At 45.5% G+C, this 17713-nt stretch overlaps 1 protein-coding gene across 1 annotated transcript in view; it reads right to left on the reverse strand.

Moving 5' to 3' along the window:
• PROSER2 (proline and serine rich 2) overlaps nt 1-17713 on the reverse strand; it is a 45152-nt gene that overhangs the window by 3481 nt on the left and 23958 nt on the right. Inside the window, exon 3 of the mRNA XM_027594888.2 lies at nt 1280-1517. Within this exon, the coding sequence (XP_027450689.2) occupies nt 1280-1517 (238 nt within the window). The remainder of the gene's footprint in view (nt 1-1279; nt 1518-17713) is intronic.

Consider the following 17713-nt stretch of genomic DNA (forward strand, 5'->3'; position numbering starts at 1 on the left):
ACCTGGATGTGTCAGACAGCCCCGGGCAGAACTCAATACACCAGCCTCTGAGCCTTTGCAATATCCTTACCAGATATGGATCGCAGGTCACCCAACGCCGTCTGCGCCTACATGCACGCACCTGTCTCTTGCTGCAGAACTGCAAGCCATATCTTATTTGTCTCTATCCTTGGAATCTCACACAGCACCCGCCAGAGCAGGCACTTGCAACTGTTGTGAAAATGTCACGTTAGAGATGGATGGGCAGGGCGGCTTTCCCTCGCTAAGTGTTTCCCTTGGCATAAGTATACAATCTGGCATTTTTAAAGGATCAGCAGGTTCAAGTTAGCTGTAGGAACTACACTTCAAAGAAGCGTGATTAAAAATGGGAAATTCTTATTCAGTCTCTTCTTTGCTGACGTGGCTGCACATGAAACAGCTCACCTGGAGTTGAGAACCCCGGTCTGTGAAATTTGATGTAACACACGGCCTTGCACACACACGCACACAACACACACACACACACACACACACACGAAAGAAAATATATTTCTAGAGGCTTGTGACAAACGGCAATGTTTTGTAGTAAGAGCCCAAATCCTTTCCCTTCTGTTTCTCCCTCATCCTTCCAATTCTCATCCCCTTGCCCAAATTTATTTCCAGTATCTCTTCCAATCAGGAAAAAGTGCCAGACAATCCCACCTCGTCCATCCTGTCTGCTCTCACAGGATTCAAAAGACAAAAAGCATGCCTCTCCTTTGAGGCTGCCCTGAATCAAGCAAACCTACAAACCTACAACCTACTAGATGCTGAGCCAAACTCTTGTCCGCTCTTTTTCTGTTTCCCTGAACCAGCGGACTTTTCAGTCCAAATACTCCCACTTTGGAAAGTCATGCTAGAGAAACAGGGGTATAAGATTGTTCAAGATCTGAGATCAAACCCAAGGGCTAAAATATAAGTACCTTGTCTGTTTTCTTCGTAAAATGAATTGTTAACACCTGGAAGTCCTTTCCAATTTTCTTTCTCTTTTAATACATATATGAATCGATTCGTGTGGCCAGCTAGTCTCATTCTTTATTTTGGCCCTTTTGGAATTTCCCTTCATGGGCTGTCTCCTCATACGCTACGAAAGCATCCACTTGGTTGGACACTCAAACGACCAAGAGCATGCTTCTACCCTGCAAAAACCTGATGAGGCCGCACAGCATCCATACTGGCCGCACACAGGGGAAGACCACAATGTCCTCTAAGACACTAACGAACCAAGCCAGAGGCCTGGGGATTGGGCTTTGCTCCTCACCTGCCATGTCTGTCCCAGCCGGGAGGCACTCCGGTTCCCCTGCCTCCGGAGCTGGCTGCACTAAATCAATGACCTCTCCTGGCTCATGACCGGAAGCATACTCTCCGAGAGACCCCAGAGAGTGGCCGTCACATAGGACTTGCTCTTCAAAGTCATCTTCCAGGGAATCAATGGTCTCTTCAAAAAACAGGATGACATCCTTTTCCTCATGGGTCAGGTACTTCAGGCTCTCATCATCCTATACAACAGGTGTGGGGATTGGGAACAGGAGGGATAAAACAAACAGTCATTTTGCTGAAGAGAAAAAATAAGACAAAGTTGGGATCTGTGCAGAGCCCCGGGTAGAATCCACATGCCTCTCAGAGTTCCCCTTGGGGAAAGTCTGCCATTCAGGGGGCCCCATGGACAAACGTGTCCCTCCCCATTGTACCTGCAAGAAAAAGAACGTTGCCAAGAAGCTACAGCAAATACAGGGTCTTAGAACCTATTAACAGCTCCAGCCTAATGGTTCCTGGTGAGTCAATGACCAAAAAAATAATTCTTGGGGCGCCTGGCTGGCTCAGTCGGTTAAGCGACTGCCTTCGGCTCAGGTCATGATCCTGGAGTCCCGGGATCGAGTCCCGCATCGGGCTCCCTGCTCGGCGGGAAGTCTGCTTCTCCCTCTGACCCTCTTCCCTCTTGTGCTCTCTCTCTCATTCTCTCTCTCTCAAATAAATAAAATCTTTAAAAAAAAAAACAAAAAAATAATTCTTCTTCAAACCTCCTTGGAACACTGTTCTCAACTGACTGCTCTCAGACGTCTTCCCATAATAGCAGTGGGGGACATCTCTGGTTGAAGACAGTGACGTGAATGCACATATTTATGTCCTCTTCATCCGGAAACCTCACTAAAACAACGGGATTTATTTATTTTTTATTTTTTAATTTTTTTAAAAATTGGAAGGATACTTGATTAGTACATAGCTTTTTTTTTTTTAAAGATTTTATTTTTTTATTTTTTGACAAAGAGAGACACAGCGAGAGAGGGAACACAAGCAGGGGGAGTGGGAGAGGGAGATGCAGGCTTCCTGCCGAGCAGGGAGCCCAATGCAGGGTTCGATCCCAGGACCCTGGGATCATGACCTGAGCCGAAGGCAGACGCTTAACGACTGAGCCACCCAGGTGCCCCTGGGATTTGTTTTAAAGGCACAAACCACAAAGACAAAAATAATAGGAATGGAGACATCAGCCACGAAACGTGGGAGGTTAGGCAGTAGCAGGACAGGTGTAACCGACTCCAAAGACCCAGGGAAGCTGGGTTTCAGCCGGCAGCCGCGGGACGCCAGTGACCACCCTGCTGAGGACAGGGGAGTCCCCCCGCCCCCTGTTCAGGCACTGGGGGTGCAGAGCAGTTCTGGGAGGGGAGGCCAAGAGGGCGGTGGACAGAGCAGAATTGGTTCAGCAGGAATGAGGTCACCCCAGCAGAAAACTAGATGTTTTTTCTTAAAGAAGGTAAAAGAGGGATTTGAAGAGAGCTGATTGTGAAGGATTGTGATGGAAACGGGGAGTAAATGAAGCCAAACAGATGCCCTGTCGACAGAAACCCAGAAGTCTTCCCTGGGGCATCTGAATGTCCAAGGGCCCAAAGGGGCCGACCCCATGGGTTCCCCAACAAAGCAGCTCAGCAAGATTCCCCCTTCAGATGAAGACCACAGTCACCAAACCCCCACACAGAATTTCTAATCAGCTTCTCAATGTCCTCTCTTAAATATGTGCACATGCATAAACTGAGCAGCTGAGAAAACCCTTTACCATGAAAGACATACCTGAACAAACAAAAAGGAAAAGAAAGCAACTTACAAAAACAAACTATGCAGAATGGATGACAATTTCTAAAAGATGACTATTAATGTCCTCAGAGAGATGAAGAGATACTGAATCCATCAAGAATAGAATGCTCTTAAAACAAAAACCCAGAGGACCAAAAACAGCTCTTAGAAATTAACACTAGGACAGCAGAACTGAAAAATGAAATCAAAGCCTAAAAGATAGAGAAATGAGTAAAGTAAAACAAATAGACAATTAAAAAAAAACAGGGAAGACAAGAAAATTAGAGAATAAGTATGGGAGGCCAACATCTGATAATGAGAGATCCAGAAAAATAAATCAGAAAAGTAGAGGGGAAGAGAGTATCAAAATAAGTAAAGGAATTCAAGGAGAGGCCTCTCAACTGAAGGCTCTGAGCTTCCATATGGAAAAGTTACCATTAGAACAACATAATGAACAAGAATGAAACAGACCTATGTCAAGGCACATCACTGAAATCTCAGGATGCTGAAGACCAAGATCCCAAAATCTTTCCAGAGTGAACATCAGGTCACAAAACAAAAGACCAAGAATCGAAACAGCAACAGACTTCTCGGCAGTGATATCAGAAGCCAGAAAACAACATCATGATTCCTTCAAAATTCTGAGTGAATTGAGAACTAGAATTTTATGCCTAACCAAATTAAGGCAGTGGTAAAATAAAGATGCTTTTTAGACAGGTGAGGTCTACACAATGGATCTCCCATGTATGCCTTTCTCACGAAGCTTCTGCAGGGTGGTAGGGGAGTGGGGTTGCTCCCCTAGACAAAGGAGTAAACCAAGACATGGGAGCTGGGGACCAGGAGAGAATGAGAGAAAGCCAAAGGGAATCCCAGGACGCTGGCGACATCCCCAGGATGTCAACGGTGCAGTGAACAAATGCGAAGCAAGCAAATAAAACCTGCACAGTTATTAACCACAGAAGACTAAAGTTATGAGAAAAGGCATATATCTATGAATCTATTTGCCTATAGTAATAAGCACACATACACACACAGACATATGAATTATATTCACATTCATAGTAGCAAGAAAACAAGCAAAACAAGAAACCACCGAAAATGTCCAACAATAAGGATGTGGTTAAACAAATCAAGGCACCTTCACAGATGGAATATTATAAACGGTGTTTTCAAAAGAATATAAAGCTAAGTGGAAAAAATGCAGATGGAAAAATGGAGCTTTCTTAATTTGACTTAAATATATGCATACTTAATATTTACCCCCACACAAGAAATACCGAAAGGATAAAGATATATAGTAAAATGTTGATAGTGGCAGTGGGAGGGTGTGAAGTCAAATAACAAAGAAACAGGGTGAGTTAAAAACTGTGTCCTCTATGGGCACCTGGGTGGCTCAGTCGGTTAAGCGTCTGCTTTTGGCTCAGGTCATGATCCCAGGGTCCTGGGATCGAGTCCCGCATCGGGCTCCCTGCTCAGCGGGGAGTCTGCTTCTCCCTCTCCCTCTGCACCCCCCTTGCTCGTGCTCTCTCTCTCTCTCTCTTGCTTGCTCCCTCTCTCTCAAATAAAATCTTAAAAGAAAAAAGTCATGTCTTCTAGTGAGTAGGAAATGGGAGGAGGGTGCTTTTCATAACCCTGTGAAACTACTTGACCCTCTATGAGTGCAAACTTTGATAAAACAACAAAAAAAGTGGTAGAAGCAAACGTGATTAACAGCTGACCCCAGCAGGGGCGTGGGGTGGGTGGGTGGCACCTGGGTGTGGCTTCATCGGTTAAGCATCTGACTCTTGATCTCAGCTCAGGTCTTGATCTCAGGATCATGAGTTCAAGCCCCACGTTGGGTTCCACGCTCAGCGCGGAGCCTACTTAAAATAAAATGAAAAAAAAGAAAAAGAAAAAAAATTGTTGACCTAGGTGGTGCAGGAGAATGCTTTTCACATTGGGATCTGAGAGGTTACACAAATGCCCACCCACCCAAAGCACCTGACTCCCAGGCCCATCAGAGAGCCAGCAGGCTTTACAAATTTAGAGATGGTTTAAGGCATTCCTTTGTTTTTGGTATGATTAACCCAAGCATACGTGCAAATTTCTCAAGCCAGCTTGGCTATATTAGTTTAATCCTGAAGGCAGGAGGACTCTGGGCAAGGTGACTGCCCACAGCCAGGTTCAGTGGGCAGACAGATGGAATGGCATGGGCTGGGTCAGCAGACAGAGCTGAGGACAGCTAAGGAGAAGCAGCTACACACACCCGCCAGGTATAAAGCCACATGCCACTGCAGGGTCCCAGGTTGCTTTGGTAGACACAACAAACAGCTCTCCCAAGTGCTTGTCCCAGGCGCGCCCCTGCCCACAGGCCTACTGGCTCTCCTTCCATGGCAGGCACGCACCAGTGTCCCGTTGTGATTTTCCATCCGCTCCCAAGAAAGCAGTGTTGCACTTTTTTTTTTTTTTTTATAATACTTAGCTGGCTATTTGGAGATCCTCTTATGAAGTGCTGCCTGTTCCTGTTTCTATCAAGTTGTCTTTTAAAAAATATAGTACTACACGTACTAGATAGACATCATTTGTTGGATGTATTTGTTGCAAATATCTTCTGCTATTCACTGGCTATTCGCTGCTATTCACTGCACTAACATTGGATAGGCATTCTGGTCGGATAGACTTCTGCTATTCAGTGCTACAATTCATCTGGAAGGAACTTCTGTGTATGGTATGAGGTCAAGAGTCTTTGTTTTCTAAAGTGATACCCAATTGTTCTAGCACCATGCCTTGGAAAGACCGTCCTTTCTCCCTTACAGGTCCCCTTGGACATGTTGGGTCTGTTTATGAATTCTCTTATCTGTCTGTCTACTTGTCTATTCGTATACCAATTAAACAGTTTTGTTTTTTTAAAGATTTCATTTATTTATTTGAGAGGGAGAGACAGCGAGTGAGAGAGAGCATGAGCAGGGCTGGGGTCGGGTTCAGGGCCAGAGAGAAAGGGAGAAGCAGACTCCCTGCTGAGCAGGGAGCCGGATGCGGGACTCGATCCCAGGACCCCGAGATCATGACCTGAGCCGAAGGCAGACGTGCCACCAACTGAGCCACCCAGGTACCCCTGAAACACTGTTTTAATTATTATAAATCTCGCAATCTGGCAGTTTAAAGCCTTCCAGTTTTGCTGTTTTTCTCTAAGTCTGTGCTAGCTCTTTTGGCCCTTTTTATTTCCATGTAAATTTTAGATTCAGCTTGTCACTTTCCATACACCCAGATACACACACACCCTCTGCTGGGACTTCGGGACCAACAGAAGTTCCTCAAACTGAGGAGAACTGAATTTTCCAGTGTTTTTTGAATCCTCGAATATGGTATACACCCTTACTTACTTAGATTAGTGGCTCTCGAGCTGTGGGCCTTTCACCAGCAACTGCAGAACCTCGGCACAGCACCTAGAACTACAAATTCTTGGGCCCTACCTCAGATCTGCTGGATCAAAAGCATTAAGGGCCTCCGGTCTGTGCATTAACACATACTCTGGGAAATACTGATGCACTAACGTTAGATAGGCATTGATTTGGTTCTTCAACTTTCCTCAAGAATGTCTTAGAGTGTCAAGTCTGAGATTTTATGCAGTTGTCATTATATGTCTTCTTAGGTATTTAATGTTTTTTGAAGCTAATATAAATGTTGTCACTTTTTAAAAATTTTTTTAAAATTTTTAGTTTTTTTTTTTTTTTTAAGTAAACTCTATACCTAACGTGGGGCTCAAACTCACGACCCAGAGATCAAGAGTTGCATGCTCCATCGACTGAATCAGCAGGCATCCCTAAATGGTGCCACTCTAAAATTTTTCTAATTGCTGCTCATATATAGAAATATAAAGTACACTGATCTTGTAATAAGTAAATTCAGCCAATTTGCTGTGTAAGCTAGACAGTTTATTTGTAGATTCTTTTCAATTTTCTACATACACAATGGTGTCTATAAATGAGAGATTTTTATTTCCTCCTTTCCATTCCTTTTGTGACCCATTCATTTTTTTCATGTGCCTTATCGTACTGGCTGGGTTCTCAAGTCAGCTGAATAGAAATGGCATCTTTGTCTTGGTCCCAATATCAGAGAGAAAGCTTTCAATATTTCTCCATTAAGTATAATGTCTGCCATAGGGTTTTTTTTTTTAAGTTTTATTGTTTATTTATTTATTTATTTTTAAGTAAAGTCTACCCCCAAACTGGGGCGTGAACTCACAGCCCTGAGATCAAGAGTCCCACACTCCATCATCTGAACCAAGTCAGGCGCCCCTGTTGTAGATTTAAAAAAAAAAATGATTTTTATCAGATTAAGAAAATTTTCTTCTATTCCTAGTTTGCTGAGTAGCTGAGTATGTTGGTTTTAATATAATGAATGGGTTTTGAATTTTGTCATATCATTTTCTTTATGTATTAGAGTGATCCTCAGCTAGGGGTGACATTACCTTTCACAAGGCATTTGGCAATGTCTGGAGACACTTTTGGTTGTCACAACTGGGTGGGTGTCACCAGCATCTAGTGGGTGGAGTGCTCTGTGGCCTACAGCGCACTGGACAACTCCCCACAGAAAGAATGATCTGGCTGAGGAGGCTGAGGAGGCATGATTATATACTTTTCCTCTTTTCTTCTGTTAATGAACTGAATTACAATGATTGATTTTCAAACATTAAACCAACCTTGCATTCTTGGAACAAGTCCAGTCTGGTCGTGATGTTATCTTTTTTATACATCGCTGAATTTGATTTGCTAATATTTCGTTTAGAATTTCTGCATCTGTATTACAAGACAGATTGGCTTGTCGTTTTCCTTTCTTTGTGATCAGGTTTTGTATACCCTTCTTTTTAAAATGTCAACTTTTGAAACAATATGCCCTAAGATTTTAATTTTAGCTCCTAGCTTATCTTTTTGCTCCACCTTTCCTGAGATTTTTTTTGGGGGGGGTGGGGGAGAGGAAAGACTGAATTTAAGAATACTTTTTCTCCAGCTGAAATTAGAGCAGGTTCATATTAACTAGGTCTGTGTAATTTGATCAGTCTGCATACCTAGCAGTGGATAGTCCCTGAGAGCTTCACTATTCTCTCTAAGAACAAGGTCAGTGTGAGGGGCATTAGAGGAGGGGCAGGGTACCATGAGGGAAAATGGGCATAAAGTGTTTCTGACTGAGTACTTTTTATTGAGTGCTGGACCAAGGGAAAGAGAAATGGGTTTTTAAAAACCCAGTACGGGGATGCCTGGGTGGCTCAGTCAGTTAAGCATCTGCCTTTGGCTCAGGTCATAATCCCAGGGTTCTGGGATCAAGTCCCACATTAGGCTCCTTGCTCAGCAGGGAGCCTGCTTACCCCTTTGCCACTCCCCCTGCTTGTGCTGTCTCTCTCTCTGACAAATAAATAAAATCTTTTAAAAAAATAAAAATAAAAAAACCCAGTACCATCATCTACAGAACATGTGACTAAGGAATTTACACTTTATTCTGAGAATTCCAGTATCTGGCCCTACCTACTTTTCAAATTTCATCTCCTACTACTCTCCCCTTTCTCCTCTATTCCAGGGATGGTTACTTTTTCTGTAAGGGCAGGGAGTAAATATTTTGGGCTTTGCAAGCTTTATGGTGACAACTACTCAACTCCGTCCATGTAGTGTGAAAGTTATAGACAGTGTGTTAATGAACAAGCCTAGCTTTGTTACAATAAACCTTTATTTACAAAAACAGATGGGGGGCCAGAGTTGACCTACAGGCTGTGGTCTCCCAACTCTTGCTCTATGCTCTAATCACATCAAACCACCTGCCATCTCCTGTGCCTTTTCATGTCAGCAGTGCCTGTCTCCGCATGGCCACATTTGACCTATCCTTCGTGGTCACCACACCTCCAGCCGACTCCATAGCATCTACTGAATCAGACATTCAAATATTTGAGCATCTACTAAGCATCAGGCAATGTAAATATAACAGTGTAAATAATGTTCTTGCTGTCTACTTGATCATCTAATGAGGGTGTTAGATAAGAAAAGAGGTAGTTACTTCAGAGTCTGGAAATGGCTCCAATGAGGTGACTACAGGGTATTAAGGAAATGTGTATTAATCCACACTTTTGGGGAAGGGGTCTGCCCTGGACACTTGGGCGAAGAAATGATATCTGCCAGTAATCTGAAAGAAGTGGGTGAGAGTCAAACACAAAGGGACACGGGGTAGGCAGATCTGTGTTTGAGAGATCACGTTGCCTATCACGTGGGAAATATCGAATGTGGGAAGCAATCTGGACGAGACGTCAAGGTCACCTAAAGCAGAGCAGGGGTGATGGGAAGAGAGAGGAGGAGGTGGGATTTCAGAGCAATTTAAAATGTAGAATCAGCTCCTCATTTAAATTCTCAACTACAGTTGTTCATCATCCAGGTTTCCAGCTCTACCAGACTTCACACTTAAAGAGGAGCCTCATATAGCCGATGCCCCCCCCAGACCACCTACAGAGCTTACAGGTGGTCTTGTCGTGGGACCAAAATGTCGGCTGCCCCTTCACACGTCTGTCTGCTCTGTCCCTCTGGCAACCAGAACAGGAAAGCTTCATATGAAATCCAGCGACACCATTCATATTGTGATTTTTCTAGAGTTTCTTGAAGACTGGTGGGATCATCTGGAGGGTCACCATGGATGGTGTAGGGCATTCCTGCCTCTTCTGTTCTCTATACACCTTATTCTTGCCAGACCATCCTGCCCCCCGTCCATTCAGCACACACGCTCCTAACTCTCCTGCTTTCCCAGACTCACCCGAAGACATTTCAAATGTTTCTCCTATCCATGCAGAGTAGTTTAGCTCAGTGATTCAACGGAAAAAAACTTGCAAGTCTAAAAATCATTAGGGCTCTTAGCATAACAAAGGTCCCTGTAGTTAATAATTACAACCATCACGATGTTGTTAGGATGACGTGATGATAACAACCATAACCAAACAAAATGTCTAAGGAAATAAATTAACGCTCTCTTCCCTCCTCCTCCTACTTTGCCTTTCCCAACTCAGTGTTTCAATAGGGCTATGCACAAGATTTTTAGATAATCTATTTTGGTTAGGTGTACAGACAGCAGAATTAAATGGGCAACTGGCCTGCAACACACCTTCAGCTTAAGACACATGCCAACTTCCCACACTGAGTGAGGGGCAGAAACTATGAACAGAGTATATAAGCCCCACAGATCTAATCCAACCTCTGAGCAAGAAATCCCAATGTAAGATGGCATTTGGAAAATGGGCTTAGAAAGGGCAGCTCCTACACAACCATTCTGTGTTCTTGGACAGGTTGTAGGACCCATAGGCTGAAAGACAAAACACACAGATCAATCAGCCCCGCTCCCTCACTGGAAGATGTGAACACTGGGCTCAGGGGCAATGAAATGACCCCAAGGGTCCTATGACTACTCAGTAGAGTGGCCAAGACTACGACTAGTCTGTTCTTGCTTTTTTGTTTTATTCGATTCATTTCTGTTTCTAATTACATACTTATTCAAGATCAGAGGCCTGGGTCCTGGAAGACTCAGATTCTTGCATCCCCAACCCATCTGAGGTCTCTCCCTGGAGTTAGAGGCTGGAGTACATACAGGCCGTGAGGCTGGTGTGTATCCCCACGCACCGTGTCTGTGCTCGGACTGGCCTGCACTGCTGACCTAAGGGGCAGAGCCAAAAAGAGCTGTGGGCTCCGTCTGCTGCCTAATTCCCCAAACAAGAAGCTGCCCTCCACATGAACCCCCCTCTGCCTACACCTGGGGGAGGAGAGAAGGCAGAAACCAAGAAAAGCCGCAGTGCCAAGGGCAAGGGAGCAGGGTATTCAGGGCCAGAAAAGGGGTGCGTGCCCTTGTGTGAGAGGGTTCCTATCTACTCCTCCAGTTCCCCGGAGATGCTGGTGCTGCAGACTCCTCAGACAAGAGGAAGGCAAGAGGAAGACACGGGCCTTGGCGAAGAGGCAGAGCATGAAAAGCAGGGCACTGAGAATAGGCAAGTTGATAGAGCCAGGAAGCAGGTGAGTGTTTGCTCGGGGCTGAGGGAGTTGGAGGAAACAGGAAGTGACTGCTACTGGGTGCAGGGGTTTCTCTGGGGGTGGAGAAAATATTCTAAATGTGATTGTGATGATGGTTGCCCAATTCTGGGAATCTACTAGAAACCACCGACGGGCATACTTTACACGGGTGAACTGTCTGGTATGTGCGTGATACCTCAATAGAGCTGTCACAGAGTGAAAACAACAACAAGGAAGGCAGGGGCCTCGTGGCCCCCCGTGGAGGAGGGAGGGAGCCCTGGCAGTGGTGGTCCCTGCTTCGCCGGTGGGCCTTTTGGAAGCGGCATTTGCTAACTTAGTCCCAAAGAACTAAGTAGATCAGAAATGAAGAAGGGAATTGAAGAACTGTGTTAGTATTTGGAAGGAAATAGGCTGACAGCGAAATTTTTTTTTAAATTCCCTTTTTTTTTTTAAAAGAAAAGATTTTATTTATTTGACAGAGAGAGACAAAGCGAGAGAAGGAACACAAGCAAGGGGAGTGGTGGAAGGAGAAGCCGGCCACCCTGCTGAGCAGGGAGCCTAATGCGGGGCTCAATCCCAGGACCCCAGGATCACGACCCAATCTATTTTGGTTAGGTGTACAGTCAGACGCCCAACGACTGAGCCACCCAGGCGCCCCTTAAATTCCCTTTCTATGAATGGTGTTTTTAATGTACCAATTTGGGCTATCAATCTCCAGATCTATAAGAACTCTCTAGAAAACCATTCTGCTCCGCCATGCTAGAAAACCATACCTCCCCCCGCTTCTACCCCGCCATGCTAACTTCAGGTAATGTCTGTAAGTCTCCAAGGGAAACACCATTTCGTTTAAAAATGTGAGAGTACATATATTTCTACCCTAATGTGTATATTATAATTGTGAAGAAATAATTTCTATTATATTCAAACCAGAAAATTCAAAACACTAAGTCTACTAAAGTAATTGTAACGGATGCTATACATGTCTCCCATGAGGAGGACAAAAGTCCTGGTCTTGCAGATGTCTGTCCACTCCTACATGAAAATGACAGAAGAACTGTCTACCTAGTCCCAGCGGAGCTCTGAGAGGAACAACCAGATAAGCTAGATGACAGACTTTTAAGATTTTATTTTTAAATTTTTAAAAAGATTTTATTTATTTGAGAGAGAGAGAGCATGAGCAGGGGGAGGGGCAGAGGGAGAGGAAAAGAGAAAATCTCAGGCAGACTCTGCCTTGAGCTTGGAGCTCGACATGGGGCTTGAACTCAAGACCCCGAGACCATGACCTGAGCCCAAATCAAGAGTTGGTGCTCCACCCATTGAGCCATTCAGGCACCCCTGGATGACAGACTTTTATAGCAAATGTTACCAACAGTTCTGAAAGTCAACAGTCCTAGATATGCCTACAGAGGTGCAGATTTGGGACAGGAGTTTCATTTCAAGAGAAAATGTAGAGAGGAAAAAAACATTTGGCTACACAAAAAATGGAGGAAGCCTAAAATACTCATACTAAACACCTACCTTAAAAAAATGCTGAATTAAGTTCTGAAGCTTTTTTCTTTTGTTTTTTTGTTTTTTTGTTTTTTAGATTTGTTTATTATTTTAGAGAGAGAGTGCAAGCAGGGGGTGGGGAGAGGGGCAGAGGGAGAATCTCAAGCAGGTTCCATGTTCAGCATGGAACCCGATGTGGCACCCTTTGTTTTGTTTTTCATTTAAACAAAGAAACTGGGCTTGGGGTGCCTGGGTGGCTCAGTCCATTAAGTGACTAATTCTTGGTTTTGGTTCAGGTCATGATCTCAGGATTGTGGGATTGAGCCCCACGTCAGGCTCTATGCTCAGCACGAGGTCTGCTTGTCTCTCTCCCTCTGTTCCTTCCCCTGCTTGTGCGCACGTGTGCTCTCTCTCTTAAATAAACAAAATTAAAAAAAAAAAAGAAATTTGGCTTAACTGCAGATTAAGACAATGTGGCAACTCCTTGTGAGAGAGAAAGAAGAACTTGTAGAATTCATCTCTATTCCAGACCAAAAAACGAAAATCATAAACAAGATTATGATGGCTAAAAATATTCTTGAGATCTCTCAACTGCCAATCTCTTAGGTGGGCAGCCTAGAGTATTTGTTTTGGTAGAGTAGAGTGTGATTTGATGTTCATATTTGCTTTTTTTTTTTTTAAGATTTTATTTATTTATTTATTTGTGAGAGCGAGAGTGTGAGAGAGAGAGCACCAGGTGGGGAGGGGAATAGAGGGAGGAGCAGGCTCCCCGCTGAGCAAGGATTTTTCCCCACAGGACTGGAATCCCAGGACCCTGGGATCATGACCTGAGCCAAAGGCAAACGCTTAACCCACTGAGCCACCCAGGTGCCCCTCACACTGGCTTTTTCCACACACCAAAATGACCTTCCAGACACTTGAGCAAGGCTTCACTGACCTAAGCTGATGAGAGACGCTCCCAGCCCCGCAGCTGAAGCCGAACAGGGGCCTAGAGAAGCACGTCACCTTGGGCCTCCATGCAGTCCCCGAGAGGGCTCTCCGGGCTGTGCTGACCTCGGCACTCCCCGCCGGGAGACCGTAAGCGCCCACGGCGCTCCCCACAGACTGGGGTAGGGGCTTCATTATGGTTCTCTCTAGCCCGTCACTGTGGTGAGTTTTCACCAGGGCTAACTGAACCCTGTACTTCTGGCTGGAAAGCGACACCAACCAACCAGTGAGGAACGAGATGTACACCCAGTTTTGATGACAGATCTAAAGAATCATGGCTTCGGGGACACCTGGGTGGCTCAGTCGTTAAGCGTCTGCCTTCGGCTCAGGTCATGATCCCAGAGTCCTGGGATCGAGCCCCGTATCAGGCTCCCCGCATCAAGCCTGCTTCTCCCTCTCTCACTCCCCCTGCTTGTGTTCCCTCTCTCGCTGTGTCTGTCTCTGTGTCAAATAAATAAAATCTTAAAAAAAAAAAAAAAGGAATCAAAGCTTCAAAGGATCACTGCTGGGCTCCTGGCCTGCCTGCAACTTCCGTCCGCCAGCAGTAATGTGAAGAAGGCCTAAGACGGAGCCACCTTGCGCGCCTGCCATCCAGCGCCCTCCCAGACCCCCCATGAGCCCGTCGCGCTGACCCAGACCTTCACGTGTGCCGCCGAACTGCGAGCTCTGGAAAGAGGAACCCCGCGTTGTACTCGTCATCTACCTGTTCCAGTGTGCAGCAGGCGTTTAGTAAGGGTTTACTGAATCCAACTTTTATAAAAGCAATTTGAACTCTGTCGTAAAATGGCTGCTTTGACCAGCAAGTTGTGGGCTCAGGGAGGGTAAGGAAATGGAAAGGAAGACGGGGGTCACTGGTGACCAGTCTGCTTCTCCTTTCTTTTCTTCCTTTTCTTTCTTTTTCTTCCTTCCTCCCTTCCTTCCTTCCTTCCTTTCTTTCCTTTTTTTAAGATTTTATTTACTTATTTGAGAGAAAGAGAGACATGAGCAGGGGGAGGGGCAGAGGGAGAAGCAGGCTCCCTGCTGAGCAGGGAACCCCCCCTCCCCATGTGGGGCTTGATCCCAGGACCCTGAGATCATGACCCAAGCGGAAGGCAGACGCTTAACCCACGGAGCCACCCAGGTGCCCCTGCTTCTCTTTTCCATCCTCGGTTCTGTTTCCTCTCTGTGGAATCACCCAGCCCCTTCTGTGTCCGATTGCTGTGTATGACCCGGACTTCACCTAACCTAGCCACGCAGACAGTGTTCACCACTGCTTGCTCTGCCTTCTTATTCCATGACAAATGGGTGAGGCCAAAAGACAATCAAAGGCTTTGGAGAAGGAAGCGGGTGATCAGGTGATGGGGAGCCGGCAACTGCTGTCTGATCACAGGCTTGTTCTGTGGCTGCAGGGCTATGACGTTTGTTAGCTTGGGAAGAAGGGAGGGTTGCAGGACAGTTCACTGAATAGTAGATCTCCAAATGCTCGGTAATGAATCTGGATCATTGCTTTGGCTCAAGTTAGAGATAAAAACGGGAGGTATGCCTCGGGATTTGGGGTGCTTCTAATCCGCCCTCAAAGAAGCGTGTGCATTACCAAGTCCCTTCAGAGTCATGGGTATTAAGAGTTTCCCACTCTTTTCAAGCAGGCAGTCAACTTCTCTTCTAGAGGAAGCCCCAGGAGGTCTGCAGGCTGCAGGGCCACCTGCAGAAATAGAACCCAAGCACGCGGGCAGGAGGCAGCCATGCGTCCCTGGCGTTTCGTGAGATGTGTGCTCCAGATCCCAGCCTGCAGGGGTTAAGAATATAGGGAACCCTACACCCAAAGCTTCTTTTGTCCCCTTGGACAGCTATCATTTATGAATGTCTCCAAATTCTTCTAGAAACTTTTCTCCTGAATCCATATCACCGACGAAGGCGGTAAGTTCCAAAACCACCCTCCCAACTTGGCCAAGATGTGCTGCCTTGTTTTCCATTGCAGCCATTCTTCTTAAGTTCCAAAGGGAAAAAAAAAACACGTTCGCAATGTATCCTCTTACTCGAGCATTTTGTGATTTGGCCAGTCTGTTCTCATTCTAGCTCTGCCTTGCATTAAAAAGTGTTCAGAGGCAGACTTCCTTACAAGAAAAACAAAGTACATATACAAATACAACCAGCCTCTTGGTGAAAAAGACCGCATCCTTTGCCCTCGTGGAACAGTCCTGGTCATCATGGGGGCCATGTGGGCAGCCAGAACAAGCCTACTGAAGCAGCTATTTTCATTTTTAGCTTGCACTGGCTCAGGAGAAAAGTTTTCATAGTATAAAGACCTGTTATACCCCAGGCAACCCTTCAACTGGTGTTTGAAAACTTTAGTAGGATACTCTCATTTAACATCAGGCATTCATGTTTTATCTTCTTTTATAAATAACCCTTGCTTAAAAGAAACGTTTCCCTAAGTAGGTTATCTCTTATCTAAAGAGCCTTTAGATCGAACACCGAACAATGCCAGAGGCCTAAAAGCACGGTCACTGACTAGTCTTCCATGAGGTCGGGAGTGACAGGCAATAAGTGGCAAACTACTATGGTTGAATCTCGTTCCGAAAAGATGAGTCATAAAAAGACCTGATGACTTGGAATCAAAACATATAGAGCTCCTCTCCACATTTAGACTCCTTGAAAGTTCACACTTTTTTTTTTTTTTTTTAATGGTGTAGCTAGTTCACTGGTGAAAGGGGCTGGCTGCCAAGACAGTGCTTCATAAAAGTTAAGTCCTAATCAAAATGCCAAATTTTCTCAGCGTGCCGCTCCTCTCTCAGGAGAACACATAACTGCCAGATGACACGAGAGGCAGCTCAAGTTGGCTCAATGATCTTCCAGAAAGGAAAATGCTTGAAAACAAGCAGAGGTCTGTGTAGAATGTGCTGGAACAGGACTGCGACATGTCCTCCTATAGACAGCGAGAGAAACAGAGAGCCAAGTGGGGTATGTGGCAGGATTATGGGGTCACACACACCCACACACGCATCCTGAGAATATATTTTCATCGTGCACTTCCTGAAAGTAGAATCTGCAATGCCTTTGCCACAATTATGCTCCACTGGGTACAATGTTGGGCACTGCGGGGAACAGAGAAGAGTCAGACACATTGCAGTCCCACTGTGGGACGGTACCGGAGAGGAAAGAACCAGAGGAGGATAGGTGTTCTGGATGTTCACCCCAAAGTGATGCCCCGGAGGGACACTGCAAGAATTAGGAAGGGTGTGAGATGCTGGGCGGGGGGAGAGGGTGTGAGATGCTGGCGGCGGCGGGGGGTTGGGGGGGGTTCTCCCTTTCCGTCTCATCATCAGTGGTCAAAGGAAAAACTCAGAAGACTACTGATGAGACAGAGATATGACCGGGAGAGCACGGATCCAACAAGAAGCTGGGGCGGGATGAAACGGAATCACACACAACCTGGAAGCTCAGAGGGCGCTCGCCAAAGAGGCTGCCGTCAGTAAGCCCGGACTGCGTGCTGGCCGGCGCGTCCTTCCAGTCACCCTGGGGAAAGAATTATTTTCCCATCACCTCCGTTTGTAACTCAGGAAGAAAGTAACTAAGGAACACAGTGACTGACTAACCCTTCCCAGGTTCCAAAGGAGACGAATTTGAATGTGAACTTGAGCCTGTCACTAATACGCTGTGTTTGTTACTATTCTGAGCTGATTTTTAGGATACAGACTGGTTAGTAAAAAAGAAAGCAACTTTAAACATGCATAAGGCGGGGGTTTTTTTTGGATTTGAGAGAAATCATAAGTATATCAGGGAATGTCCTGCTGATACCTATTCAACCCTACCACAAAACCTATGCAGACCAATGCTGATGGCTCAGAAATCCTTCCCCAAAGGCAGTTAATGTTCTCACTCTATCCACCTTGACCTTCTGATATGTATAAATGTAAGAGATTTGTAGTTTCTCCCACCTTTGAACCTAATATTTCTAATATATTACTAAAAATTGTCCACGATAAAAAGATTTTTAAAGATTGTACTTATTTATTTGAGGAGAGAGCACAAGGGGAGGCAGGGGCAGAGGGAGAGGGAGAAGCAGACTCCCCGCCGAGCAGGGAGCCCAACGCGGGGCTGGATCCCAGGACCCTGAGATCATGACCTGAGCAGAAGGCAGCCGCTTAACCGACTGAGCCACC

This window comes from Zalophus californianus, chromosome 9, assembly GCF_009762305.2.
Source record: "Zalophus californianus isolate mZalCal1 chromosome 9, mZalCal1.pri.v2, whole genome shotgun sequence".
NCBI lineage: Eukaryota > Metazoa > Chordata > Mammalia > Carnivora > Otariidae > Zalophus > Zalophus californianus.